The sequence below is a fragment of the Ceratina calcarata genome, unplaced genomic scaffold (genome assembly GCF_001652005.2).
Source record: "Ceratina calcarata isolate Rehan_Ccalc_2016 unplaced genomic scaffold, ASM165200v1 scaffold369.2, whole genome shotgun sequence".
Lineage (NCBI taxonomy): Eukaryota > Metazoa > Arthropoda > Insecta > Hymenoptera > Apidae > Ceratina > Ceratina calcarata.
Genome location: NW_017160008.1, coordinates 1,115,370 through 1,141,866, shown reverse-complemented (window position 1 = coordinate 1,141,866; position 26,497 = coordinate 1,115,370). Strand labels below are relative to the sequence as shown.

The window sequence follows — 26,497 nt, the reverse complement described above, 5'->3', positions numbered from 1 at the left end:
AAAAAAAAAAAAAAACAAGAAGGAAAATATCATTACTGTGATCATCACCGTAGCTCGGCACCTAGTTTCCCTAAACGAGGAAAACAGGCGGAAACGGAGCCGTGGAAGAGAGCCGTCAGGCGAGGAGGAAAAGGTGATTAACGAAGGGACGCGCGGTGCATGTATAACGAACGTTTTAGAGAAGAGCTCGATTGGAGCGCGTGCGAGATTCGATCGGGTGCAATTTTCTTAATTACGCTACGCCCCACCTTCCCGTATCCTCGCTGAAACAGTCAACCCTTCATCCTGGCGTTCTTCGTTCGAAGTTGCCGGATTTCCCACGTCCTGTTTCCTCTTCATCGCGACGTTAGTTCGCAGGATTCCTGGCTATTCGATTTTCCCGTTTATTGAGATTTCCAGTACGCTCTAATTGATTCTCTTAAGGATCCTTTCGCCTTTTCTTTTATCTACGCTTTTCGTATGCAAATAACGATTCGCAGACCGATTGAAATTTAACCGATTTCGCTCGCGTCGATGCGGGTAATCCCGAGCCGCTGCTCTGTTATCGAGATAAAAAGAGCATCGACGATGGAGAAATCAATATGTAATAGGTCAGGCGGTTCCTCGATAAACTCGGAAGATGCCGGGTCAATTTCGATACGGGGAACCTCGGTTGAAAATGATTTTTTCATATCCGTACCACGTCGACATCGAGTCCGCGCAGGCCAGGTTCGTATGTACACGTGTACGTACACGATCGCAGGGGGGAACATACGGAAGCACGTTCGGCCTAGAATTACTCTAGAGCCTCCGTGATTAACCGTGTGTCGGCCGGATATAATTAGAAGGCGACACGTGTCACGCACAATTTCCATTAGCCGTCCCATCGAGAGCGACAGTGATCACTCATTGACGTCTGTTCGCAAAGCTGGTTCGTGCATCGAGAAAGAAATGCTGGCTCTGCTCGTTGTGAACGCGGTTTAATGTAGAACGATGAAGTATTTTTCATTTTCATTTCTTTTAAGGATGTATTGGCTATACAGTCAATCCCAAAAGTTTATGTACCTTAGAAAAAGGTACTGACGTCCTCCACAAGAAAGATTTTATGTATTTTTCTTCTAACTTCGATATTTAACGAGTTACGTATGATTATACGGCATTTTATTGATGTTGACAAAATCCGACCATCCCAGCGTCGAAACAGCGAACTTTTCGCAAAAAATTTCATTTTTCCTCAATTACTCCTAAACCGTTGGTCCTACGAGAAAATTGCATAGAACCTTTCTTGTAGAGGACGACGAGATCTACAATTTCCATATAACAGTTCTTCGCTAGCATTAATAGTTTACGAGTTATTTGCAAAAAACGAAAAAACAGTTTTTTGCAAATTACTCGTAAACTATTGACGCTNAATACATCCTTAAGGGCTCTTACGTTGTCGCATTGTTAAAAAACTGATCCGTATCGAGAACGGTACGACCAGGTGCCACCCGAGTCAGGGTTTTTGCAACGATTCGAAGCGTGGAAAAGTTCCAGGAAACTTCGGTTACATAAAACTGTGAATTAATCGCAGATAGCATCAGGTGGGAGACCGTAACGCGATTTAAGAAATGAGGAAGCGTTAGATTCAGACGTTTACGAAGCAAGTTTTCCTCGGGTAGATGATATCTGGGCGTAATTGCGGGCATAGGAGCATAGGTGTTGCCCGTAATTGCGATGAAAGTCAGTAATTAGAGTTCGAGAAAGTAATAGTTCGCGATTTAGAAAACAGTGAAAGGTCGATTCTTCGGGCAAGAAAATGCGGTCAGTAAATCCTGCAACAATTTTTCCCGTTTCCCAACTCGATCAATCATCCGTACGCCATCTGCTCGCGGTTGAGAACGTTTTTAATTGAAATTAGTATCTTGGTTCGATAAAGAAGAGAACGATTCGAACGAGAAATGCGAGGGCACGTGATTCTATTCGATTCGATCCACCATCGCGTGCAATCTCGTCGGGACGAGTAATTAATTACCTGGATCGATCCGATGATTCTAATCGGCGAACCGAGCAAAAAAATTGGTCCGTACTTCCTGTACGAGTCACAAGTGTGACAGTGGGTCAAGTTCGCGGTGAACGTCCGCAAACCGGTCGTCTCAAAGCACTGTTTCCTGCTCTTAGAGGAATTAACGGTTTTTTAAATGTATACACCAAATACCACGGATCAGGCATGCGTACATTTTTAACTATTTTAATATTCACGGACGATAGGCGAATCGGTTATTGAATCCCGATGCAGTTTCTCGTTCGGTGAACGAGAAGAAAGTTTCGCGAAAGTATCTGGAACGTGAAAAAGGGAGGGAAATCGCGTGATGATCGGTACCGCGGAGAAAATCGCGGCTTCGCAGATATATCAATCGTGAGAACCGTAAATGAGCCCATAAATCGGGCCAGACAATCGACGCTTGATCGCAACCAGCGTCTCAGCCACTTCTTCGGTTTCGTTCGAACATAGTTTGCATAATACCTACACTGCCGTTCATGAGCCTCGGTGTTAATTAATTCGATCGCTCCGAAGATTCCCTGTTAGCGTAACGGTTCTAGTGACCGGGTCCACTTTTTGTGGTCGTGGGAAAACGGTGTCTTCTCGACCTTTTTTCCAAATCCGGTCAGCTGGGCGCGTGTCCGTAACGAGATGCGAGCCGCGACGAATTGGGACAGAAAGGACAGTTCCGCCGATCGATGGATGCGTCGACGAGCAGTTAATTATCCGCTAATTAGCCGTCACGAGGGCAAAATAGGCTTCCTGGTTAGTGTTCGAACATATGCAGCGTCTACTCGTATCAATTGAAACTAATTTAGTTAGTGCAATCATGATCGGAGGGGAACAAATTCTTTAATGACACAAGTGTTACGATGGCACGATATATCGTTCGTTTGACACGGACGTAGGAAAGGTAGATCGATCGCAGAGGTTCTCGTGGATCACGTTGTTGGACGTTAACTCCGCGTTTCCTGAAATGCGTGCCGCGTCGCGTACTTTCTTTTCTTTCACCAGCGCCAGCCGTTCACCTTTCTACTCGCATGACGAACGCGTGCAATCTTCACGCGGAGTCACGAGACAAAGTAGCAATAGTGATTCCTTTCCTTTCCATTCCTCGCGTTTCGATCACGAGTGCGCGGAGCCGTTCGGTCGTCGCGTCGGCAGCTCTCTTGGTTCTGAATCCAGGTGTACTTACAAGGGGTTTTCAGCTTCTCCTTCGCAGCTTGAAACCCGGTGCTCGTCCTCACCGTGATCCCGATGCTCTTCGATTTTTCCAATGTACTGTCGACCATTCCGCTCGACGGTATTATCGAAATCCCGCCCTGTTCCATGATCGATGCTCTATCTAGGATCAACAAACAGTCAGTCTTCCGTCGGTGTACACGTTCCATTTTTAATCTAACGAAAAGCATTGAATTTGATCGATGATCGCAGCGAACGAACCGTGCTATCTTTTGGTACCCGGAATTTGTCGCGAGCAATGAAACACAATGTGATAATTTCCCGCGACGGTTATCAGGGAATTCGAGTCGACCGATCATAAATCCTCGTGACGGTCGCCGGAAGACGCGGCTGTAAATCGTTTGGAAGCATGATTCTCTTCCGCGAGATCGGACGATAAAGAGACTGAGATTCTTCGAATTTAAATAATTCTTTCGATCGGAAGGCAAGGACCCGCGATTCAAAAATTGAACCGAACAGTCGAAACGTTATTCGACTAATTACTTGGAACGAAAAAACGTTCGCGTTATCTACAAATTGATTTGTATACACGTTCGATGATCGATGACGATCCGTAGACAAGTATCTTGAACAACGATTTCAATCTTCCCGCAAAGCATCGTAAATATTGGTCTCGTTCATCGTTCGAAAACAGTTATAAACTATTTAAAATTGTAGTCACCCATACTTGAAACCGATTCACGTTAACGTTCTAATTAAGGTTCCGTTACGTCGCTCTGATCGTGCGAGAGATGTAACTTACCTTTGACAACGAGAGTAAGGAACGTTTTAATCACAAAGCGGCTGCACTCGATACTTCCTGCCACTTATATCGTTCGGATCACTTGAGGGGTGACGAAGATACACTTGGATAGAACTTGCGCGATTCGGTACCTGTTCGAATGTCGCGTGGCTTGGACGAGACTGAATCGTTTCGCGACTGGGCTCCACCGCTATATGTAGAAACTCCTCCTCTGCCACTTCGTCAGGACTCGGTCTCCCGTTACTTCTGCCAAATTGATCTTGGCCGGCACGGTTCTCTATCGCTTCCCTTTTTCAGTGACGCTCTATCACTACCGTTCCGCAGCCCTTGGCAAAGAACCGTCCACGATTTTCGTTTTTAGTAAATGACTCGAATGAAATTCACTTTGAAATTAATTTATTGCAGATGCATAGCGCGAGATCTTTGAACCATCGCCCTGATTCGTGCTCGTAAAAGCCACCACTGGCATGCTATGCACGTGACATAACATTCCGTTCTCTTTGAAAGCGATTCTGCAATAAAACTCGCGCTTTTACCTATCTTCTATCAACGTGCCCGAATTTTTCGCCGCCGACTGGGCAAGATTTACTACGCTCTCGAATCGTGAGGGCAATGGAAACGTCAGCGTTTCCATAAATTCGTTACAATTTCCTTCTCTTTTCTCCTGCCTACCATTTAAACGAAATCGCTTACGTTTTCAAAATCCGCGACACCTCCGTTCGTTCGTTTTCAAATATTTCACGGTCGAAAATAGAACCGCGTATTCGTGCCAAATGTTTCTCAGCTATTTCTATCGTTGTTCATCGTTGCTCAATTTGCAATAGTGGATGGAAGAGAAGACGCGGTCATTTTCTAAATGGTAGCCGCTATCGATCCATAATCTTGACCGTGTTCAATCGAAAGAGTCGATGGGGTTAGTTTATTGGCGAGTGCCCAGCCACTGAATTTATTACCAGCCACTGATTTCCCCATTTCATCGCATTCATCAACCGAATGAGTCATTTGTAACGCGGGAAGTAATAATGGCGGTATATACAACCGAGCCTGCCAATTTTTCAGGCAAACAGACATCGATTCATTTATACATTTTATGCGGATTACGCGACTTTTACACGAAATGCATAAGACTCGGTGATCCACTCGGACGTTGCGAGACGTTCGATTTGGCTCGTCTTTAGAAATGAACGAGGTTCGGTGACCCAAGGGGGCATAAGATTTTTCGCAACTATCCTCAACGTCTAATAATCGCGATTTCCTGCAGTCGACGTTAGATTACGAGTGTTTCACGAAAGGCTTGCGCGCTCAGAGGAAATCGTTACAGCCGACATCGTAGCGTGACGCCCGTTGTTCAAAATAAAATGTAATTTCGGTCTTCCTCGTTGATTTCCGTTTTTATCGAAGACTTATTGGATCAGGACAGATGGGCGCTGATCCCTTTAAATCCAACGGTTTGTTCAATTTTATCGGTGGCTACTATGAAATACTGTACAAGTATGTCGCGTTTTCCAATGGTCGTCACTATCTCGCGTATTTGCTATGCTGATTAGGTTTAATCGTTCGACGCGTCCAATTGTCAACTGAGTATTGTTTACAAGCTGTACATGTCCCGTATCTATAGATAACGCTAATTTATAACGTTCCTAACACCCGTCTAATTTCGACAGCTCCGGAGCAATGTCAGTTTGAACGTGGAAAATCTTTAGTCGTTTTACTGTGAGAAGGACGGTAAACGGCGTACCGACGAAATTTCTAGGTAATTAGCGATTAGGCAACGTTTGCATAACGTTTCGTGGCTCGGGTCGACGACTCGACGAAGAAACGAGACGGAAATCCTCGCCGTGACGGAAACGAAGAACCGCGACCCGCAAAAAGGGAAAGGAATTTTTCCCATGCACCGTGGAATGCGGCACAGGGCAGGGAATTCCTTTGTTTAAAATCGATCTTAAATCTTTCGGTATCCTTGTACCTGTACAAGACCTGCCTCGCATAGATCACCCGTGATCGATGCTACCACGGTTCGGGAAAAAATTCCGTGATCGATGCGACCGTAGAAGAAAAGTCTGATAAGTGGGAAGGATAACCGGGTGAAAAAGCGGCGTCGAAATAGTGCAGCCGGGAAAGGAGCAGTAGGTCGGCCGAGAGAACCGGAGCCCTGACCTCCTCTCGACATTTTTCTGGTACACGCTCGTTTCGCACCTAATCCAACGACGCTGTACATCGTAGCGATTCGAGAAGGCTTCAAATTAATTTGTAAAAACGGGCTTGGGTCGGTTTAGGAGACTGAACGTTAATTGCGAGCTAGTCGCAGTTGTTATCATCCATAAAGATCACTTTTAAAGCCGTCCACTGGCGCAATTACGAATTGCACGGTGTTCGCGCCGACAAAGAACACCGTTCCCCCTTAAACGAATTCAATCTACGTAAAATGAGAAAAATAGCTTCGGGGCATCGTCGGAAATTTTTCCATTTCCCGTGTTTATCCCGTAGATGCGAAAAGGCTACGTTCGACCGCAAAACTGAACGTAGTCTGCGATCTAAATGGTCAAAGTTCAGAAACTGGGTCGCCTCTTATTTCGATTACGGACTCATTTCTTTTCTACAGATAATTTAAGATCTATGGCACTGTGTATTCAGGATAACGTTTAACGTTGAAACGGGTCAAGTACGGGGAAATGAAAACGTACCCGATCTCGGAGCTCGACGATCGGCTTAATTGCCTGGCATGTTAATTGATCCGTCGGTTGAAAAATCCCGGAAATCTACAGAAAAATCCGTAAATAGTGAAAGTAATTCAGAGACTCTTGACGGTACGTTTTCATCGTTTCTCATTTCGAACAGAAATTGCGATAACCTCGCGGGCTTAACGCGTACAGAGGAAATCTATAAACTGCTGAATAATTAAACGATCGGTAAATGAAAAGTCGAAAGATTATGTCGAGATATCCTTGCGACGGAAGTTCCATGGCCGCGCGAGATGGCAGAGATGAATTAAGCGTCGGTGTCACGCTGTTTCGCGTCGATGGCAGTGGAATAAAAGAAACATAAATGGCAATATCGACGTCGCTCGGAAATAATATGTCAGAGTTCGACGAAGCGAAGCATCCACACACCGTAACAGGCAGACGGGTTTCGTCTGTAAAGCGATGATACTTCCCGGTTCGCATTAACTTCGTCGAACAATAGTAGATGAACGAATCCGTAGGGAGAGGTCGAGATGGTTTTCTCAAGGAAGGATCCACCGAAACAGTCGATCATACGCGATGACGGAAGGCACCCCGTGAGAGCGATTCGCACAGACGAATGTCACTCTAAAAAAACTCGGGACATTCATTGTCACGAATAAATTACAAGGTTTCCGAGGTATTCGTGCTCGAGGCACAAAGACAGTGGGTAAAGTTTCCCGGAAACGAAACTCTGCCAACTGCGGCGTAAGCGATTTTTAGTTCCCATTGTTATGCTGGAGTCAGCGGGAAAATTGTAACAATACCCGTTGGACATTAGCGTGTACCAACGGACCGAAAGTTTGAGTTTGGAATTTCGGTCAACCCCTGCCCTCAAACCACTGCCCCTTAAGCTCTCGCGACCGGTCAACTAAATTCTGCGGCTTCAACTTTCGTCAACTATAATCCGTTAACGGTACTCATTTGTTACATTCGTTTCAACGAATATTTACAATTGGCAAAGTGCGAACAAGTTATCTTATCATCTTGTACGTGTTTAATTAAATCATTGTTTGCAATCATCTATGCATCATGTATGCGTGAAATCGATGTGCAGTTATTATCAGTCTGCAGGAAATGACAAACTAGAAAAATGCGCTTCCAGGGCAGATTTCTAGATCGCCCAGAATTTGAATACAAGAATCCTTAATTAGCATTTAGTCACTGGCGAATTATTTAAAAATATGCATCGAAATCGGTGTGGTCGCGCCATCTAGCGTCGAGAGCTAGGAACCAATTACCCCGCATGGTCGAAGCCGCGTACACAACTCACACTTAAGGTTTTCACACACTGTTTTATAACGTTGTGATCGCATTTGGCTCTTCAAGACTACGTCAATTTTAGAGTTTATGTCATAATTATATTCGAAAATTTGATAAAACAATCCATCGGCCTACGCGTATCGAAAAATTCGTTCGCACGATCGGAGTATGCGCGGTAAGCTTTAGGTGAACGCCATTTTACGAGTAAGTTGTGATTGTGTTATGTGGTGGAGGAAAGGTTGGGCCACGTAGTTACTTGATGGGGAAGAATTTAATATTTCTCATCCACGTTATTAAACTCGGAATCGTTCGATAGTGTAAATACGTGTTTCATCGTGAATAATGGTACGTATCTTATAGGCGTCCATAACATCGTTTCATAGATTCGTTGCTCGCTCGCTGTGTACGTGTTCGTGCTCCGCCGTAGCAGTAGTAATTGTTGAAAAATGGTAACAATAACGATTATGCCACGCGTCAGACATCACAGTTTCGACCGATAGAATATTTAATAACTATAGATCGCTCGATTTCATCATCTTCCTTTTCGATCTGTCTTCGCTCACTCGTCTTTGACAGCTGCCTGTCTGTCTGACCGTGTATCTCGTAGACAAAACACGCTCGTCTACAAATACGACAAACGTTAATTATTGTCGATCCAATGGAATGACACACGATTCTGTTGCTTTGTTCCAGCCACTAAGATTAGACATCAAGCGGAAGCTGACCGCCAGGTCGGACAGGGTGAAGAGCGTAGATCTCCATCCGACAGAGCCGTGGATGTTATGTTCCTTGTATCAAGGAAACGTTAACATTTGGAACCATGAGACTCAGACGTTGGTCAAAACCTTTGAAATATGCGATGTGCCAGTTCGCACAGCCAAGTTCGTTCCTCGCAAAAACTGGGTTGTCACCGGGTCAGACGATATGCAAGTTAGAGTATTCAATTATAACACTCTGGAGCGCGTGCACTCCTTCGAAGCTCACAGCGATTACGTCAGATGTATAGCGGTGCATCCGACACAGCCATTTATACTGACTTGCAGTGGTACGTAACTGATACTGATGACGATACTTTAAAAAGAGAGTGGTTCTTTTATCTTTCACGATTTTCGGCTAGACGATATGCTGATTAAGCTGTGGAACTGGGAGAAGGGATGGATAGGCCAGCAGATGTTCGAAGGGCATACGCATTACGTGATGCAGATCGTGTTTAATCCGAAAGACAATAACACTTTCGCGAGCGCATCTTTGGACAGAACGGTGAAAGTGTGGCAGCTCGGATCCTCCACTGCCAATTTCACCTTAGAGGGTCACGAGAAAGGCGTGAACTGCGTAGATTATTACCACGGCGGGGACAAACCATATCTGATATCAGGCGCGGACGACAAATACGTGAAAATATGGGATTATCAGAACAAAACCTGCGTGCAGACCTTGGAGGGACACACGTACAACATTACGGCCGTCTGCTTCCATCCGGAGCTGCCGATTATCTTGACGGGATCGGAAGATGGTACGGTTCGGATATGGCACGCGGGTACGTATAGATTAGAGTCCTCTTTGAATTACGGCTTCGAGAGGGTTTGGACCATCGCGTGTATGCGAGGATCGAACAACGTCTCGATCGGTTACGACGAAGGCAGCGTTATGGTGAAGGTGGGACGGGAGGAACCTGCGGTCTCCATGGATTCTGTCGGTGGTAAGATCGTTTGGGCGAAACACAGCGAGATACAACAGGTGAATCTGAAGGCTCTGGGGGAGGAGGCGCAGGACGGGGAGAGACTCCCGTTGGCAGTGAAGGACATGGGCGCCTGCGAGATTTATCCGCAGACGATCCAGCACAATCCCAATGGAAGATTCCTGGTGGTGTGCGGAGACGGAGAGTACATCATCTACACGTCGATGGCCCTGAGGAACAAGGCGTTCGGTCAGGCGTCGGAATTCGTCTGGGCAGCGGATTCTAGCCAATACGCGGTAAGAGAGAGCAATACCACAGTGAGAGTCTTCAAGAACTTCAAGGAGAAGAAGAGCTTCAAGCCCGATTACGGTGTCGACGGTATCTTCGGTGGATATCTGTTGGGCGTTTCTCCAGGGTGCGGTCTTTCGTTCTACGACTGGGACACGCTCAAGTTGATCCGCCGCATAGACATTCAACCGACGCACGTCTACTGGGCCGAGAACGCGTCTCTAGTGGCGTTGGCCACGTCCGAACAGTATTTCATATTGAAGTACCACGCCGATGCCGTTGCTAACGCGCCAGAGAATTCGGAGGACATCGAGGATGCATTCGAGGTCTGATTCGATTTCATTGATCGTCTACGGTAAATGGAAATAAATATTCTACTTGAATTTATTGTATTACTTAGATGGTAGCCCAGATAAGCGAGGTGGTGAAGACTGGTCTTTGGGTCGGCGACTGTTTCATTTACACGAACAGCGTGAACCGGGTGAACTACTTCGTCGGTGGAGAGGTCGTGACCGTTTCGCACCTGGATCGACCGATGTACCTCCTAGGATACGTTCCGAGAGACAATAGATTGTATTTATGCGACAAGGAATTGTCGGTCGTTTCATATTCGTTACTGTTATCCGTGTTAGAGTATCAAACCGCAGTTATGCGAAAAGATTTCGAGACCGCGGACAAAGTCCTTCCCACAGTTCCCAAGGAGCATCGGACGCGTGTGGCTCACTTCTTGGAGAAGCAGGGCTTCAAAGAAGAAGCGCTGGCGGTGTCCACGGATCCGGAGCACAGGTTCGAGTTAGCTCTGGCGTTGGGCGATCTAAACACCGCTCATTCACTCGCGAAAGAAGCGAACAGCCAACAAAAGTGGCGACAGTTGGCTTCTCTCGCCACGCAAAAGGGTAAATTGTGCTTGGCGCAAGAATGTCTACATCAAGCGCAAGACTTCGGCGGACTTCTGTTACTCGCCACTAGCACTGGAAATGCAAGCATGATACAGAAGCTGGGAACGGACGCTGACGATACTGGAAAGAACAATATATCGTTCCTCTCGTATTTCATCCTTGGCGACTTGGACAAGTGTTTGGAAATCCTACTGAAAACGGATAGAATCCCCGAGGCTGCGTTCTTCGCGAGAACATACGCTCCTAGCAAGATCTCGTCGATCGTGAAATTGTGGAAGGAGAAACTTTCGGCCGTCAGCGAAAAGGCTGGACAGAGTTTGGCCGATCCCGAACAGTACGAGAATCTTTTCCCCGGTTACAGAGAAGCATTAAAAGTCGAACAGTTCCTGAGGGAAGAGAGCAAGAAGAAGATCCCGTCGTCCGCGTTCCCGACCGTCCAGGTATGCATAGACTCTGTCGTGATCGCTGTATCGGTCCGTGGTTCAAATCGTGAAACGCGATGTGTTCGCAGTCGAACGTCGATCGAAAACCATTCGAGGAAATGTTGGCGGCTGAACAAGAGAATCGATTCAAGGCCAACGTGAACATCGACGAGTCAATGACGACGACCGCGGGGGTAATAACGAACAGGCTGCAAGACTTAAACATCGGTGGTAAGCTAATTTCTCCTGCCGAGCAAGCTAGCGCCCCGGAGAAGACCGTGAAGAGCAACAGTAGTTCCAGGCCTCTGACCGTAGAAGAAGACGACCTGGATCTCGATCTCGAGATCGACGATAACATAGACACTACTGTAAGTCCATTGTATTATTACGTTGTTTTCTTTCTATACTTTTTCATTTTCTCTCTGTACCTTTTCGTTTTCTCACTTGTGCATGCTGTCCGTATCTAAGTGCTTGTGAACACACAAAGTAAGTCTCGAAAACGTTTTTCATTCTTGCAATTTTTACTTCGTTCGTAATGATTCGTACAAGAAAGTATTTCGTATCTCGTATCTGGTATCCCGTATCAGTTCGCGAATTAAAAAATCGCAAGAGCGATAGGTGAATCGAGGTCAAACAGGGACCGGGGGTAACTAGTCGATGCCTTCATACCCTTAAATACAGACGCGTAATTCTAGAAGGGTATTACATTACTAAAACAGTCTGAAACCGAGCGAGGCACACGTACACTCCGCCTAACGAGCGAGCGTGTGCTGCTGCGCGATATATCGATCCCCTCCGTTGTGTGCGAACACGTTCTACCTATCGAGCAAAGCGGAGCACGTAGAATGAAGAGAAGAAAGATGAAACGCACGCCGGAAACGAAAAAGGAAGAAACGGTTTACGGAGCTGCGATGTTCTTGTTTCGCGACTGAAGTCAGTAATAGGTGTTATCGCAAAAATATGTAGCTCCTTTAAAAATATCGCTTATCACGATTCTTAGATCGTTTAGGGATCGCAAAGTTTGTTGATTTTGCTCACGTCACGATTCATTCTCTTTACAACCTTGTTGCCATAACAATCGAGCACAGAATCCCTCTCGGTGTACCCTTTCTTTCATTTGTATCGTTTTACCACGCTTTTTCCTTACCCCTGATCGCAGTCCCTCAGCTTCTCAGCTTAGTCAGCGTTTGCGTTTATACGATCTCCGATGTAGGACGTTTGGAAAACTGGCTTGCGTTCACGCAGTCTACCAGCATTACGCTTCGTCCGCGAAAATTTCGTTTCCTTCTGTTTCAGGGTGTGAATCTCGACGACGATCTCCTCGAGGAAGATTAGCCTTTCGATCGGAAACCGACTGCAATTTCCATTCTCCTGTGAATCATTCCCCGCGAGCCGACCAGAGTCGTTTAGAGAGCCAAGTATTACGAACGATAGACGGAAGTCGTCGATGGACATTTTTGTGCGCGAGTGTTTTTATCATGCACAATATTCAAGCCTGTGCACGTGGATTTTACTCATGTCGAGGATTATGTATATTGTAATATAACAAGAAAAGAAACGTTCACGTATAAGTATCCATGCACGTGTCTCATCCGCAGCCATCGCCGAGTCATCCCGAGCACTTGGTCGACCGGATCCTACGAAGATTCCCAAATCAATGAACGAGTCCTAACGGTGCTATACATACACTTTTCTAATCCCTCTTTTCCTTTTCCAGAATACCCTGAGGAGGATCTGAGAATAAGCCGAACGTTTGATAAATCAAGAACACGTTGGTCCTCTTTGAAACCCCGAATAGACGTCGATGCACGGGTTATGGTCGATTCACGCGAGAACGTTCGGACCTTGGTGGAACTAGAAAGAGATAGATTTTGCATGGCCGGCGGCTACGTGCCTCCGTTGTTCCGCTCGAGGAAGGCGCTAACTATCGTATTCCGTCTCTATTTTCACCGTGCACCACTCGCATGGCGCTTGAGCCTTGCTGATTCTTCTGCAAGAATGCATCGTTCGCAAATCCTCGTAGAGTAGCGTTCAAAGAATCTTCGGGGTCCGATAGAAATATTCGAAAGAGTTGTTGGTCGAGTCGGGAAACGCTATTTTTATATTTATCTCGATGGCAAAATCCAGATAACAAGAGACGGCCACGAGGACGGATTAATCGCGTGTAAATTTACGCGACAGCCAGTGTAGCCCGGTGCAACACGGAGTGAAAAATGACGGAGGAGTAGGTGGAGACAGAGAAAGACGAGGGAACGGGGCCGAACGTTAGCCGCGCGCGTCGCCTCCAAAATAGAAACGGCTTCGTTGACACTCTGCTACAAATTGTCCGCGTCGCTCTGCTCTTTGTAAGAGTCCGGGCTCTTTCGTTCGACTCGAGCACCCGCCGAATACGTCGCGATCTCTGCGTTCCGATCCCTTCTCCCTGACCATTGCAACTACGTAAAAGTAAACCTGCGAACGGATTCGCGCGTAGACGCAAACTTTTATTCGGCGCGAGCAATTTTCCCTTCCTGTTCAAATTTGGATACAACAGGGACTCCGGTAGGAGCACGTATCCAGAATATAATTAACAGATTTTAGGTGACGCTTCGAAGAGTAAATGGATCGTGCAACACGCGACCCTTCCTCTATCTCTCCCTCTATCTCGTGCCGCGTCGCCGAGAATTTATTGCCGTCCGTTCCGCGCGAGGATTACCAGAACTCGGTCGAACGATATCTGACACACTCTCCCTCGTTTCGTCCAGTTAAATCCACTCTAACGACCGCGTAAACGAGCCGGGTAATTCTTAAGGCGGGGCCAAATATAGATCGGCAAATATCATTCCAATAAGATTCGACTGCTCTCTTTCTTCGCCGACTACATCGTTCGTAGAATAAGAAGCGGATCCTGACCCCGGTGAATCGATGAAACGAGAAGGAGAAGTGGTTTATTTATATTAAGTACAGTCGATGATAAAGGCATCAGTCCACTGTCCTGGGACACACGTGCGGCTGGAAGAGGCTGCTAATAGTCGCCTAAATGGTCGACACGCTTGCCCTGGCTGTCGCTGTATGTCAACTCCGCCCTCTATTTACACGCCACGGCCGGTGCACGTGCGTGTGAATCTCGGCGCGACGAAAACGAAGGAATTCCCGGCTGTCTTCGACCGCCTGCCGCGTTCCCTTGAAAAATGCAACCGGACGAACCTAGGCCCGCGACGCGTCATTTCTCTCGGCGGAACCTCCGACGTAGGCGATCAGTTTTTACTTCGCAATTTTCCTTTACTCCTAACTTCGTACGCGATAATTGTCATTGTTTGTAAGTACACTTTACGGTGTAGTTACTCTGTAATCTGTAATGTAACTCTACGGGGAAACAGGAGAGTGATTTACTTCCGTGGAGTGGCGGGGGGAACCGCCGATGATTAACATCTATGTTTGCTTACCAAGTCCGTTTGCGTGAAACGATCGTACAGACGTTTGTTTCTATTTTCTCAAGGGATTTTGGTATCTGAAATAGATGGATCGTTTCATTTTATTGGGAGGTAATAAATCCCTTCTCGCCGTTCTTATCTGCCACGGTTCTCCAATGAGAAACCCTATCCGTTTCCACGGTCGGGCGAAAGAGGAGGCAGGTGCTTTTACCTGTCCATAGCAACCAATGGGAACGTCCTGCTCTTATCGTCAAGTTCACATAGATATCTAATTGTTTGAGAAAAGAGCTAAAAAATTGCGATGATGCAAGACTCCATTCCATTCGTGGCACGCGTGTTCTTTTACATCGGGCGAGGCGAGATTTATTTTTGAGTGCAGGAAAGGAGAGAAGGGACCGTGCGCGCGATCGATTTCCAGACGAAAAATAAAGTGCACGTGCTATTCCTGCGCTGATGCACGTACGGTGTTGACTGGTCCGTGCACAGCTAGCCTCTCTTTTACGGAGAATATTAAAGCTACGGCCGGTACCGTACCGCGAGGTGTTTGGAAAACATCCCTCGTTCTCGCAAACATCGCCATCGGCCGACCATTGGCTACCGCTACCACTTCTTCCCTCTGCCGTTCTCTTTTTCTCATTTTGTTCCGGATATTTCTGAGCCGAGAGGCTCGCAGAAGGAAACAACTCCAGTTTTCTACCGCGTGACGGATGAAAATAGAGTTATAACAAATATTCCCTTGTCGTTTTTACTAATAAGTGTTAAGGACCTAGGAGAGGATGAACGGGTGGGTAAATAACGAACGTTCGCTCGATCAGACCTGGCGATAAATAATAGAGATTTATTTTCGACTTTACATCTAATTACACAGGAACTGTATGTCCTGGGTTCACAAACTAGTTAGGCTTAGATATGTACACCGACGAAGAACAGACTTCAAACGAAACCGCTATCCTTTTTTTGATTTACGTTACTATTGCGTTATGCGATCTACACATTTATATCTTTTGCATTTACGTGGTTATGTATATAAAAGAAAAGCACCCGTCAGGCGCCTTCCCGTCTCGATACGCCCTAACGCGCTACATGTTCTTAACTCTAAATTCGCTCCTCGCGGACTCGTTCCCTTTGTATCAGAAAGCGAACTGATTCACGAGTCACGGACCAGTCCCTTATCTCGTTTAAACATCGAATACTGTATAGCAGTCGAAAACTCACGAGGACAGGGGTGCAAAGTCTATCGTTTGTCGAGTGAAAGAGACCTTTCACACTCTCCTGGCCTGGAATTCTCACTGTGGCCCAGCGCGCAGATTCCCGTTGAACTCCCCGACGAAAGGTGACACTCGCACCGCTCACTGTCTTCAATCGAACAAGGACTGAACGATGCACGGATCTTCGTCAATTCACATGAAACATTTGGACCTCGACTGGAACTCCATAGGCGCGAATCCGGTGGAAGAAACTCCTGTGGGAGCAGTGGATCCCATTATCCCCGATGGCACGCCTACGCCACCCACGCTGGTGCTCGACACGGCCACGGTTCCCGGTTCCTCCTTCACGTTCACCACTGAATTCAACAGAGAAACGCACAGTTTCGCCGGACGTGTTCAAAACGAAAGCGTACTCACTTTCCGACCAATAACATCTGGGGGGCACGGTTTCGGGCGTCATAGCCGTGTCGTGTCTCCTCGCGAAACTGCTTCCAAACGATCCGCTGCTCATTGAACCGGGAGAGCTCGCGGTCCCACCTGGAACATCCAAGTAATTGCCTTGAAACGCTTTGCCTGGTCGTCGAGCATTTCACGGGAACGAACAGTCGGATATCTGTACGTCGAGCTAGAGACTCACTTAAGGAGGTGCCCAGTTGGCTGTAGCCGTTCATCGTTGGAATCTGCATGGATTGTATCGGCTGCAATTGCGGCTGAAGCTGCAAAGACAATATTGCTCGTCAGATCCGCGGCCCAACCGGTTGGGAAAAGCGCGTGTCTTACCGATTGACAATGGCTGTAGGAGAGCTGCGATTGCTGAAGACTCCAAGCACTAGAATTGAGCGCGACGAGGAAGAGAAATAAAATAATGTATCGAGCGTCGTGTGAAACGTTTCGTCGAGAACGAAGAGAGAATACCTGGTGTCGTATCTGGTGTACGTGGACGGAGCGTAAGAAGGTGGCGAGTGGCCGAACAAGTTTCTAGCTCCCAGATGAACGTGGGTCGGAGAGAAATGGTCTCCGTACAACGGCTTATGATACGGCGCGTTCCTGTAGGGTCGTTTCATGCGTCTGCGTCTCCTGTAATTCCCGTTCTCAAACATATCCGCGAAGCTGGGATCTGAAAACGAGAGTCGCGATGATCGATCGAGCCGCCGTTTAAAAAGGCGCATAGAACCCGCACGAACCGAGAGTCCAGAAGTTCCCCTTGACTCCGCCGCCACCGTCACGAGGCTGCTTCACGAAGCACTCGTTCAAAGACAAATTGTGCCTGATGGAGTTCTGCCATCCCTTCTTGTTCTTCTGGAAATACGGAAATCTAGCGGTGATGTACGCATAAATTTCGCTGAGTGTCGCCCTTTTCTGAGCACTGTCTTGGATCGCCATCGCGATCAAAGCGACGTAGCTGAACGGTGGCTTCTTGTTAGCTGCATCGTTGCTGTTGCTACCCTCGTTTCCGGTTCCGGGCTTGGCAGCGGACCCGTCCGCGGCCGTCGTAGGCGTGGACGGCGCGGAAGGAGTGGACGGGTTGCTGTTAGTCGTGCTGTGAAGAACTCCCGTCGGAGACGATCCCTTCTCGTCGAGATGATGATGAGGAGTCGAGCCGGCCGAGTGTATGGACAGCGCCGGACTCGGACTGTGTAGGCTGTGGTGAGGATGATGATGGGTCAGAGAGCCGTGATGGGACGTGGTCAGTCCTCTGGGCAAGTTGGCGGACTCCTGTTTCAGCGACGAACCCATGCATCCGTTCATCTCGGACACGAAGCTGCTCACTGAAAACAGTCGACCGATGCGAGACATGCTACGTCGAAACGTCGCCCGGAGACGAGGAGAACGTTTCCGAAGATTAGATTATCGGGGAAGACGAGAGGCGATTTTAATCGGAGACGTCGTGGCCTCCAAGAACCTGGACAATGGCAACGGCTCGATCGATCCGCGCACTGGCTTCCTGGAAATCTCCCGAGCGAAACAATTGGACCTTGTGAAAAGGAATTCATCGGGCGACACGCGAGCCACCGCGATAAGCTGTTTGGTTTGGAGAAACGATTGTCCGAATTAAAGCGCGTACACCATTTTTCGATTGGTCGCGAAACGTAATTTTATGTTCGAACGCGGGCGTCGAATTACGTTTTTATTTCCGTTCGCGAAGGGATCGAGCTGCGCGTCGGAGGACCGAGAGGTGGAAGAAAATCAGCGGAAAACAAGGAGAGCGTGAGTCAGAAAATGAGTGCGTACGTGGACGGCGTCGTATATTCACCGAGTGCCCCGCGGCACGTGTAACTGGAACCGTAACTAGACACCGATAAGTTGAGCACGGCTCGCTCGGCCAGCGGAGACCGGAACGAAAGGAAAAACACTCGGGCGGAGATTTTTCGCAAAATTAATCCGGGACGGTACGAGGGATCGGCGATCCGCAAAATCGCGTTCCGCCGTTCGATTACCTTGTTATCGATAATCGGAGCTACTAGAAACAAGAACATCCGTTTCCGGAATACACGAATCCAAACATGATATCCCGTTGACGCAGACCTTCGGGGTATATGATTTTCAACGGCGGAGAGACCGCTACCGCCGCCGCCTCATTTAGGACAGACCGACGCGTGTTTTCATAGCAATTACGCGATATCGCGTTTCCCACCGAACGTGCAACCGATACCCTCGTTTCGATAATCGAATACGTGTCGAGAAAAAAATGAGAATAATTTGGACACCGAGGAGATAAGCGAGGAAGGTATTTGATCTTCGTTATGATCCGTACAAGATCGAACAGAAGCGTGTCCCGGGTTCGACAAGACATCGACGCGCGGGGAACACGGAGGCTCGGGGATCCGAGGCGCGAGAACCGAGATTGCGATAACGTTCGACACACCTGACCGCAACTGGAGATCCCTGCTACGCGACACCTACGAGACGAACGCATCTGCTCTCGTCACGGGATCCCCTTGTTTCGAGTCGGTCGAAAAACACGGGGACAAAGTCGATTTCCTACGTTCGAGACCCGGTGACTAATTGCTTTGTAAAAGTAGAACGGTGTCGCGTTCACGATCGGCGCTGGTACGCTCGGTTCGTTTCGCAACCAACTGTGCACCGAAAAATGCAACGTCCGAGCGATTGCGAAAATTCGTGACATAACCGAGAGCTTGCGAAAATCGCCGGCCTTCGCGATTTCCGTAACGTCCGCTGATTTTGCGAAACGCGTCGTTGCCAATCCGGTGGTTAATCGGGTTAAGGGTAGATCTTTGACAAAGGAAAGGATCGGTTTCGTTAAAAACCGTGGCATTCGCATTCCTGAAATGCTGTGGATTCGATAAGCGAAATGCAATACGATGTGACATCACGCTGCGAATCGCATCGCGTCGTCCGTCTCTCTCGTTACGCGTTCACCAGGTCGGAGGAGCTCGGATTCCAGAAACTTTTCTTTATGTTTACTAATAAACTGCCTTAACGAGGCTCAATTGTGGAAGGGCAGAAGTCGCGGCGAGGTAAAAAACGTATCCTCCCGATATCAGGTATCGGGGGCCGATCAGAGCGAACGGAGGAAGCATCGGAGAGCGTCGGGGCACGTGTCCCGTGATCCGACCCTTCGTAGCCGATCGAAGATCCCATCGGGGAGGCCACTCCCATGGATCGCCACGTGTCATCCCGTCCAAACACCGTAAACCGGATGAAACTATGGTTCCACTTCTGCGATACTTGGACGAGAAGTCACTGGCAACGATCTTCGAGATTCAACAGTTTCTGTAATTTTCAACGAGACGAATCGAGACGTATCTAGCCACAAAGCATCGCGCACATTCCCGTCGGATATCATGCCTCCTCTTCGACGCGTTCATCGACGCCGGAAGTGCGTCTGGAGTCGGATTACCGCTGATAATTACTGACTCGAACGCCGGACAAAGAAATCTCGCGAGCAATGAGACGAGTAGCTGCTGGCTGGACCAGGCGGATAACAATATATACGCATCGAGAGCCGAACGATGACGATAGAACGCGGGGGCCCGACCGTGCTCTCGACGTTTGGTTCGTCGCCACGCGTTTATCACGGATCTCCTCCCTTTCTCGTCGCGTTTTGCAACCGGTCGGCCGTCGATCGTTCCAAAAAACGACCAAGTCGGATAAGTAATAATCGGATCGAGTACAAATTGTATAATTCGCCGGCTGCTTATCTCCTCTCGGACTCATCTGGAAGATGACCCGATTCAAAATTGAACCGATACGATTACGAATGGTTCGATGCGACATATTTAGAGAGAACCGGGCCAAAAATTGCCTCCGTCTACGTAATCGGTGCGTAAACGTCGGATCGACTCTCGCGATTTCGTTATCGGGCAGAGATTAGTCCGAGAGCCGTGCCCTTGTTTACTAGAAATTCTATTTTAACGCGAATGCGTGCGAAGATATTACGTACGCGGCCTGGTTTCCGAATAAACAAACAGGCTCACGTTATCAGTGGCTCTAACGAGGCGCCATCCTCTGTGCTTACTTTACCTAAAAACCTTGATCGCTCTCACCGCGAGACGTCGATCCTTTCCTGCGTCTGTTTATTTTCTATCGTATCGGTATAGTTTGCGATATCTCGGTCTTTAGTAATTAGAAGGCTCTAAAGAAGCTAATCGGAGCAGCGTTCAAGCGCTGCACGATTAAACGTGTCAGCTTTCCGTGCTCCCTTATCGGGGCTCTTTATTGCTCCGATAAATTTGCACGCATAATCACGAGAATACGGTTGTTAAACGTGAAACGCAGGCTACCCTTCCCCGAACTATTCGAGGCTGATGTAAAAATCATAGGACATTTCTCAACGAGACGTAAACGGACGAAGAAGCGAACTGACGTTCGGACGTGTACACGTATAAATACGATGCGAACTGTTTTTCTACAAAGAAAATAGAAGTAGATCTCGTACGATCGGGCAGGAGATTCACTGAAACGCTGTCGTCGTCGGACCAGAGTGACCAACGTTCCCGGATTAGCGACCATAACTCTCGCGTCGAGAAAGCCCTCCGCGATTTTGAAAACGCGAGACAGAGAGTGCCTCGAAGAGAATTCTCGACGGAGACCACCCAACGTCTTCGGTTACGAGCCGAACCGAAGATTTGTTTCGCATCGACGTGCACACGCGTATAACTCGCCGAGATATCGATGCCGCGCGGGCTCCTTAGGTTTCATAACGCGCGGTCTATCTTCAGCGATTAGCGAATCAGAAAAATCTAGGTAACGCGAAACCCCGAGAACCGTTTCCGCTTTTTATCGTCGGTTATCTGCGCCTTTCAACCCTTGCCGACACTGCCCGCTCTTCCGTCTTCGACGGCTTCCGAGAAAAAAAAAAAAAAAACAAGCGCGAACGAAGAGAACGATGTAACGAAGAGGCTGACTGAGACGCAGCCATCATCGTTCTCCTCGCCTCTTTCACGGATCTCTCGTCGAAGAAGAGTCACGCGACACTCGAGAAGAGTTCTGTATTATTAGAACGCGAATGAATGAATCCTGATGACGTCAACCGAGACTTTGGACCGTCAACGATTCTCAGGAGGTCGTCGATCACCGTCGGACGCGCTTACCTTGGTGGAGAGACGGCAACGGCGAGGGCGGAGACACCTGGAAGGGCTCCTGCTTGATCTTCAACGAGTGAGTGGACTCCTGCATCCCCAATCCTGTCACGCCTAAGCTTCCATTCCCTTGTTGCAGCTCCTGCAACGATTGCAAAAATACATGCTGCGTAAAAACGCGCATCTATCGAGTATCGAATCGGCTTGGACGTCGAAAGGACGAATTCCGACGAAGGAATTGGATGTGCAAGGTGAACGAACCGGTGCATCCGGGACCGGGCCAAAGAGGCTGCTGCTGGCTCTGCTAAGCTGGCGATGTTTGAAGTGCCGTCGCCGGAAGCTTACAAACACCGACCCGGTGTTGTGACATCGTATTATGCCAAGGGAAACTTACGATCTCGCTAGACCGTTAATTTGCGATCCGGCTTTACGACGTCTAGTTTGCACACCGCGACACCGGTATACTTGGCGAAAATTCGTTAAACAACCGGCCTGTTGCTGTCAGCGGCTCCAACGACTACCGCGAGACCCCTCTTTTCGAGGAAATCGCCGTAAGAGTAGAAGCCGCGATTTCCGAAGGTGATCTCAGAGATGGACGCAGATTCTTTTTGAACTCGTGATCGTATATAGAATATATTTTAGGTTTTACGCGTTCGTGCGGTGGCGCTAGACTTGTCAAGGGGCAGCTTGGAAACGCGACAAGATATAGAGACACCGAGGCTGGATACCGCACAAGTGCATCAGCGGGTTGACACTGAGAAACGTCCTCGAGAAATCCGTCGGGACACGTGGTCACCTCGTTAATTCACGAGACAGCCATTAAATTAAGCCCGCTACTTTGTGTCGCCACCACTTTCGACTCTCCTCTCGCAGGGAGAAAAAAGGAACAAGGGATCAGCGGTGGATTCTTCAAAGGGAAAGAAGTTCGGGCAACTCGGATGGATTAGTACCGTGTTTGACGGAAGAAATATGCACGCTGGGAGAAAAGCGCATGTGTCCCGTGCTCGTGATCGCCCAGCACGTTTCCAAGATCGTTTCGCGTATATTAACAAGTGCCAGCAATGCCAAACGAAGAAAACCAGGCGAGATCAACGTTGGGTCGACGCGAGAGACTTATCGTCGTTGACTCGATAAAGCCTCCCCTACTTCTCCGAGTCGTTATCAATCCTCCGTTTATTTTAAATAAGTAGTTCGCGTGTCTGTCCCGGAGTAATCGAATTCCGTTGTTTTAATTTAAGGCCGAGTCGCGCGATTGGCCTGATTAGTCGGCCAGCCACGGTAAGAGGAGCTTCTATCGATTTCCCGAGCTCGCCTCGTAAAACTAAACCGCGACGATCGATCCGTGGATTGAATCGGCCACGAGCCCATTCATAGACAGTCGCGATTCAATAAGTCGAATCGTTCCGGATGACGGACAGAAAAATGTTCGAACTTGAACCAACGAGTCGCGCGCGATATTTCTTGGAAATGGAAACGGGGACGATTCAGCGAAAGACGCACATCGGATAGTTGCGAAATTTGAAGAGATCACGACCTCCACTTTTCTCTTTTTTATTCACTCGCGTGCGACGATAAGCGACGACTCCGCTCGGCTATCGGTCTCACTGTTAAACGTTGACGAACGTACGACTGAAAAAACAGAGACTTCGGAAGAAATCCGCGCTCGTCTCTCGATCTGATCTCGCGACAACGTCGTTCGGCGAATCGTTCCCCGTCGGATTGAAAATCGTATGCACGTCGAGACTTACTCCAGCGACGGGAATCACGTGGGAGACCATCCTCGATTTGTCCGGATCGTAATTCATAAAAATGCTGGCCGCTGCAGCTGCATTTACACTATGCTGCACGGCTTGGTCCTCCCAATAAGCGGGCAACCCCTCCACTGTTCACCACTGTTCGTTCCAAAGCGTATAAATTATATTTCGGAGTCCGTTCGGAGGCACTGACACTTATCGAGATCGTTCCAACCGACCGGTCACTGATCACAAGATACACCTTCGACGTATGCCGTTACATTTTCAAGGGAAGCTATCTCGTACCACCGAAACAGGACCAGCGTCTTCGATGCGATCCTGCAACAGAAACACTGAAATCATTTGATGACCCTCGGGGATTGGAAGCTGGGCTCGCGACGAACGGGAAAGACCGTCGCGAAGGATTTCCACGGTGGAAACACGAAAAGCGGCCGTGATGCGAGGCGACGGAGGATTCGAAGGGAAGTTTGACGAGCGAGCAACAGCTGAACACTTAGCCGAGGGCTCCCTGGGGAGAGCCGTGGTGTCGTTGAGACTTCCGGCGGCCGCCGACACACAGAGAATCCTCTTCTGGGCGTAGGTATCGAGCGCATAAATTTCGACAATAAGAGGGTGTACGCGGCCCGTCAAACACGTCTATTTTCGGCTCGAATGCACGTTAAGAGTCACTGATGCCGCTTTATCGTCGAGCTCATTACCCGGGTATCTCCGAGACCGTACAATCTCGCGTGCTGCAAATTCTTTTCTCCTGACAATTAGACGTATCGTTTCGTTCACGGTTAATCCGGCTGCACGATGTCAAATTCGAGTCGTGGAACTTGGAGGATCTGAATATAATTGTTCACCGAGCAACTTCATCGGTCGTAAAGTCTGTCGGTCGTCGCAGACCGAGGTGAAACGTCTTCGAGAGAGAATCAATTGATGCCAAGTCGAAATCTCTGATTACGATTAATTGAACGATAACGACGGCGATTTTATTATTGGAATCCCTTGGCGTACGCGGAACGCTGGTCGATGGCCGATCTATGGGGGTACGTGCACGGCTCTTTTGACGTAATTAGGAGAACGTTATCTGTTCGTGGCAGGAGGAAGCGACATTTTATCTGGTTGTTTACTAAACACCAACGTCGAGTTCATAGAAATCTCAGCCGATCGTGCAACCAAGTTTACAAACTCGTTCCTGGCCACAGACTTCGTTTATTTAAATAACAATATCGTCGGACACGAAATCTACCTTTTTATACTCGCACGCCGCTGTAGTAAACTATCTTCATTCATCTCCGGGATCGTAAGTATAATAAACGAGCAATACGGATCAATGATAGATCCAGAGATCATACAAGCCGCGAACTTTGCACGCGACGTAGAAGACGTCGCGTCGCCTCGTACCGTCGCGCTCGAGGCCTCCCAGGAAACCGATATCTTTTCCCTCGACGATTTTTCAAGGAGGTCGTTTCTTCAACGAGATATCTGTTACAGGGAAAACGATCGCGGAACTGGACGACGAAAAGCGATCTCGGGACGCGACGAGACGGATCACCGACGATGTTTAAAGGAAAAGTGAACTCACACGAGCGTCTGGAACCAGCAACAGCGAGGATATCCTCGGAGAACAATTCTTCTGGATCGGCGGATGGATTTATCTCGTGCCGAGCACTGGAAACGTAAAAGGACGATCGGTTTTTTGATCACTGCGTCGCGATTCGCGCGGAGACGACGGAGCGTGCGCCGAAGAGGAAAGCCAGCCGGGATTGAAACTGATCGCGACGGTTCGAAGCGGGCTAACCGAGCGTTTCGAAGCCGGTGGAACCGCGCAGAGGCGGAGTCTCGCGAGCAACGAACCGTTCAACTTATCGAAGACCTCCCACGCATGGTACTCCGCCTCTTGGATTCGCTTCCACCAAAAATCCCGTGTCCCTACGAGCTACCACCTATTGTACTATAGCTGGCCATTAGCCCATCAATTAAATTCTGCAATTTTTTATTCGCGATCGAGGAAGAAAATGGAACGTAACGATGCGTTATTTTTATTGAGACTGGGTAAGAAACAATAAGGATGTCTGGTCGTTCGTTCGTACCAGTTTTATTTGTTACGGTTTCGTGGAGAAGTTTGTAAAGAAAGTAGACCGGTTTGTTGAACGATCGCGGGCAAATATTTTGCAGGATATACTATTTCAATGGTAATATTATTTATCGACCCGGTACTGCGAGTCCGCGTCGAAATCTCTGCGTTCGAGACAAGACCGATCGTCGAACGATCGTCGAAAATGTTGCACTTGTTCGTCAGCTAGGTACGATACGTCGATAGACAGATGTCCGTGTGGCACGGTTCGAAATTAATCGGATACGGGTCATCGAGTATTTACGTAAGACAATGCTCAGGTTACACTTAGGAAATCACGTTCGGCAATCGGGTTCTGCGCGATAATCATTACCTAGAAAGCTAAGTGGAATTAAGGTCGTGGAATCGCTGAATCGAACGGAAAACGCTCGGTCAGATTTGTTAGTCGTCCAGGGCATTGAAAACCATCGCTGCTCTGGTTTTAATCACCGCGCACGCGTTTCCGCGGATCGATACCGCTCCTCGCAGGATTCGCGTTCGTTCGAAAAAAAATTACACGTCGTTCCAGAGACTCGTTGCCGTAATCCAATTATGTCAGAATTCAATTTCGTTCGACGGAAACGGATGTCAAATTCATTTTTTCATCGAATCGATGGTGGTGGAGGAATCGCGTGTGCGCGTAAATTGTAATTTGGAACCCTTTCGAGCGAAAAGTCGAGTTAATCGATCCATTATGACCGTGTTTATTATCGGCTTCCCCTTTTTTTGTTACATAGACCAGCGGCGACGTTTGTTCAGAGAGGGGAATCAAAACCGGTCGCCATGCTTTGGGCGGAGACTGCGGGTACATTTCACTCTTCCATTGGATGGAAAGATCGACCTGGTGCATCAGCTGCACGCGCCGGCTCACTGACTGCTTCGGCAACCTCGGCAACTCCTTGGGAATGATCGCCACGGTGCTGGCGGATCATCCTTTTCCTCTTCGATCGAGAGGACGCACTTCTATCGAGCTACAGTCGCTGGAACTTGTCGAATAAATCTGTCCGGTATTCCTCCTGAGGTCGTGCGTAGCCACGTATTCGTATCGCGAGATGACGCATTCGTCTTGAATTTCTTGTAGAACGTTGATTCTTTGACTGGTTGCTATCGGAATCGAAATCTCCAAGACAAACAATCGCCTCCGAATTGCCAGCCATCGATCGTGAACAACATAAATACCCCTTGCGTGATGTAGATGCGATTCGAAGAAACGATCCCAGTA

General features: G+C 48.2%; 3 protein-coding genes across 8 annotated transcripts in view; 1 reads left to right on the top strand and 2 right to left on the bottom strand.

Moving 5' to 3' along the window:
• LOC108625757 (aquaporin) overlaps nucleotides 1-4,439 on the bottom strand; it is a 6,703-nt gene extending 2,264 nt beyond the window's left edge. The window contains exons 1-2 of one of the 2 annotated variants that reach the window (XM_018026013.2): nucleotides 3,987-4,439; nucleotides 3,198-3,347 (exon numbers count right to left, since the gene is read on the bottom strand). In XM_018026013.2, coding sequence (XP_017881502.1) covers nucleotides 3,198-3,333 — 136 coding nt within the window. In that variant the 5' untranslated portion in view covers nucleotides 3,334-3,347; nucleotides 3,987-4,439. The remainder of the gene's footprint in view (nucleotides 1-3,197; nucleotides 3,348-3,986) is intronic. The other variant, XM_018026012.2, reaches the window with a different exon arrangement.
• Nucleotides 4,440-8,093: 3,654 nt separating this feature from the next.
• On the top strand, nucleotides 8,094-12,832 carry beta'COP (coatomer subunit beta'). Of its 3 annotated transcripts, XR_003389292.1 has the most exons (8): nucleotides 8,094-8,314; nucleotides 8,663-9,014; nucleotides 9,087-10,261; nucleotides 10,336-11,274; nucleotides 11,346-11,624; nucleotides 11,725-11,742; nucleotides 11,976-12,189; nucleotides 12,553-12,832. XR_003389292.1 is itself a non-coding variant. In XM_026814192.1 (7 exons), exons 1-6 carry the CDS (start codon nucleotides 8,312-8,314, stop codon nucleotides 11,731-11,733), a joined length of 2,757 nt encoding a protein of 918 aa, XP_026669993.1. In that variant the 5' UTR covers nucleotides 8,094-8,311; the 3' UTR covers nucleotides 11,734-11,742; nucleotides 12,553-12,832. The 3 variants fall into 3 exon arrangements, 2 of the variants coding, with proteins under 2 accessions (XP_026669993.1, XP_017881529.1); XM_026814192.1 differs by lacking the exon at nucleotides 11,976-12,189; XM_018026040.2 differs by lacking the exons at nucleotides 11,725-11,742; nucleotides 11,976-12,189 and having other exon boundaries at nucleotides 8,100-8,314.
• Nucleotides 12,833-15,476: 2,644 nt separating this feature from the next.
• LOC108625705 (forkhead box protein L2) lies at nucleotides 15,477-25,147 on the bottom strand. Of its 3 annotated transcripts, none has more exons than XM_026814219.1 (9): nucleotides 24,745-25,147; nucleotides 23,169-23,492; nucleotides 21,433-21,562; nucleotides 17,062-17,646; nucleotides 16,793-16,994; nucleotides 16,658-16,706; nucleotides 16,515-16,593; nucleotides 16,295-16,414; nucleotides 15,477-16,233 (listed from the first exon to the last, which is right to left on the bottom strand). In XM_026814219.1, the coding sequence occupies exons 2-9, from the start codon at nucleotides 23,223-23,225 to the stop codon at nucleotides 16,070-16,072; spliced, it is 1,386 nt and encodes a 461-aa protein (XP_026670020.1). In that variant the 5' UTR covers nucleotides 23,226-23,492; nucleotides 24,745-25,147; the 3' UTR covers nucleotides 15,477-16,069. The 3 variants fall into 3 exon arrangements, with proteins under 3 accessions (XP_026670020.1, XP_017881399.1, XP_017881397.1); XM_018025910.2 differs by having other exon boundaries at nucleotides 16,295-16,435; nucleotides 24,745-25,145; XM_018025908.2 differs by having other exon boundaries at nucleotides 16,295-16,444; nucleotides 24,745-25,144.
• Nucleotides 25,148-26,497: the final 1,350 nt, after the last annotated feature.

Excerpts from the sequence above, each read along its gene's own strand:
- beta'COP (XM_018026040.2), top strand. Across the intron at positions 9,015-9,086 it reads ATTTATACTGACTTGCAGTG|ACGATATGCTGATTAAGCTG; the intron begins GTACGTAACTGA and ends ATTTTCGGCTAG. Across the intron at positions 10,262-10,335 it reads ACATCGAGGATGCATTCGAG|ATGGTAGCCCAGATAAGCGA; the intron begins GTCTGATTCGAT and ends TGTATTACTTAG.
- LOC108625705 (XM_018025908.2), bottom strand. The coding sequence starts at position 23,225 with ATGAATTACGATCCGGACAAATCGAGGATGGTCTCCCACGTGATTCCC. Across the intron at positions 21,563-23,168 it reads ACGTGATTCCCGTCGCTGGA|GAGCTGCAACAAGGGAATGG; the intron begins GTAAGTCTCGAC and ends CAATCGTTGCAG. Across the intron at positions 16,707-16,792 it reads TACACCAGATACGACACCAG|TGCTTGGAGTCTTCAGCAAT; the intron begins GTATTCTCTCTT and ends GCTCAATTCTAG.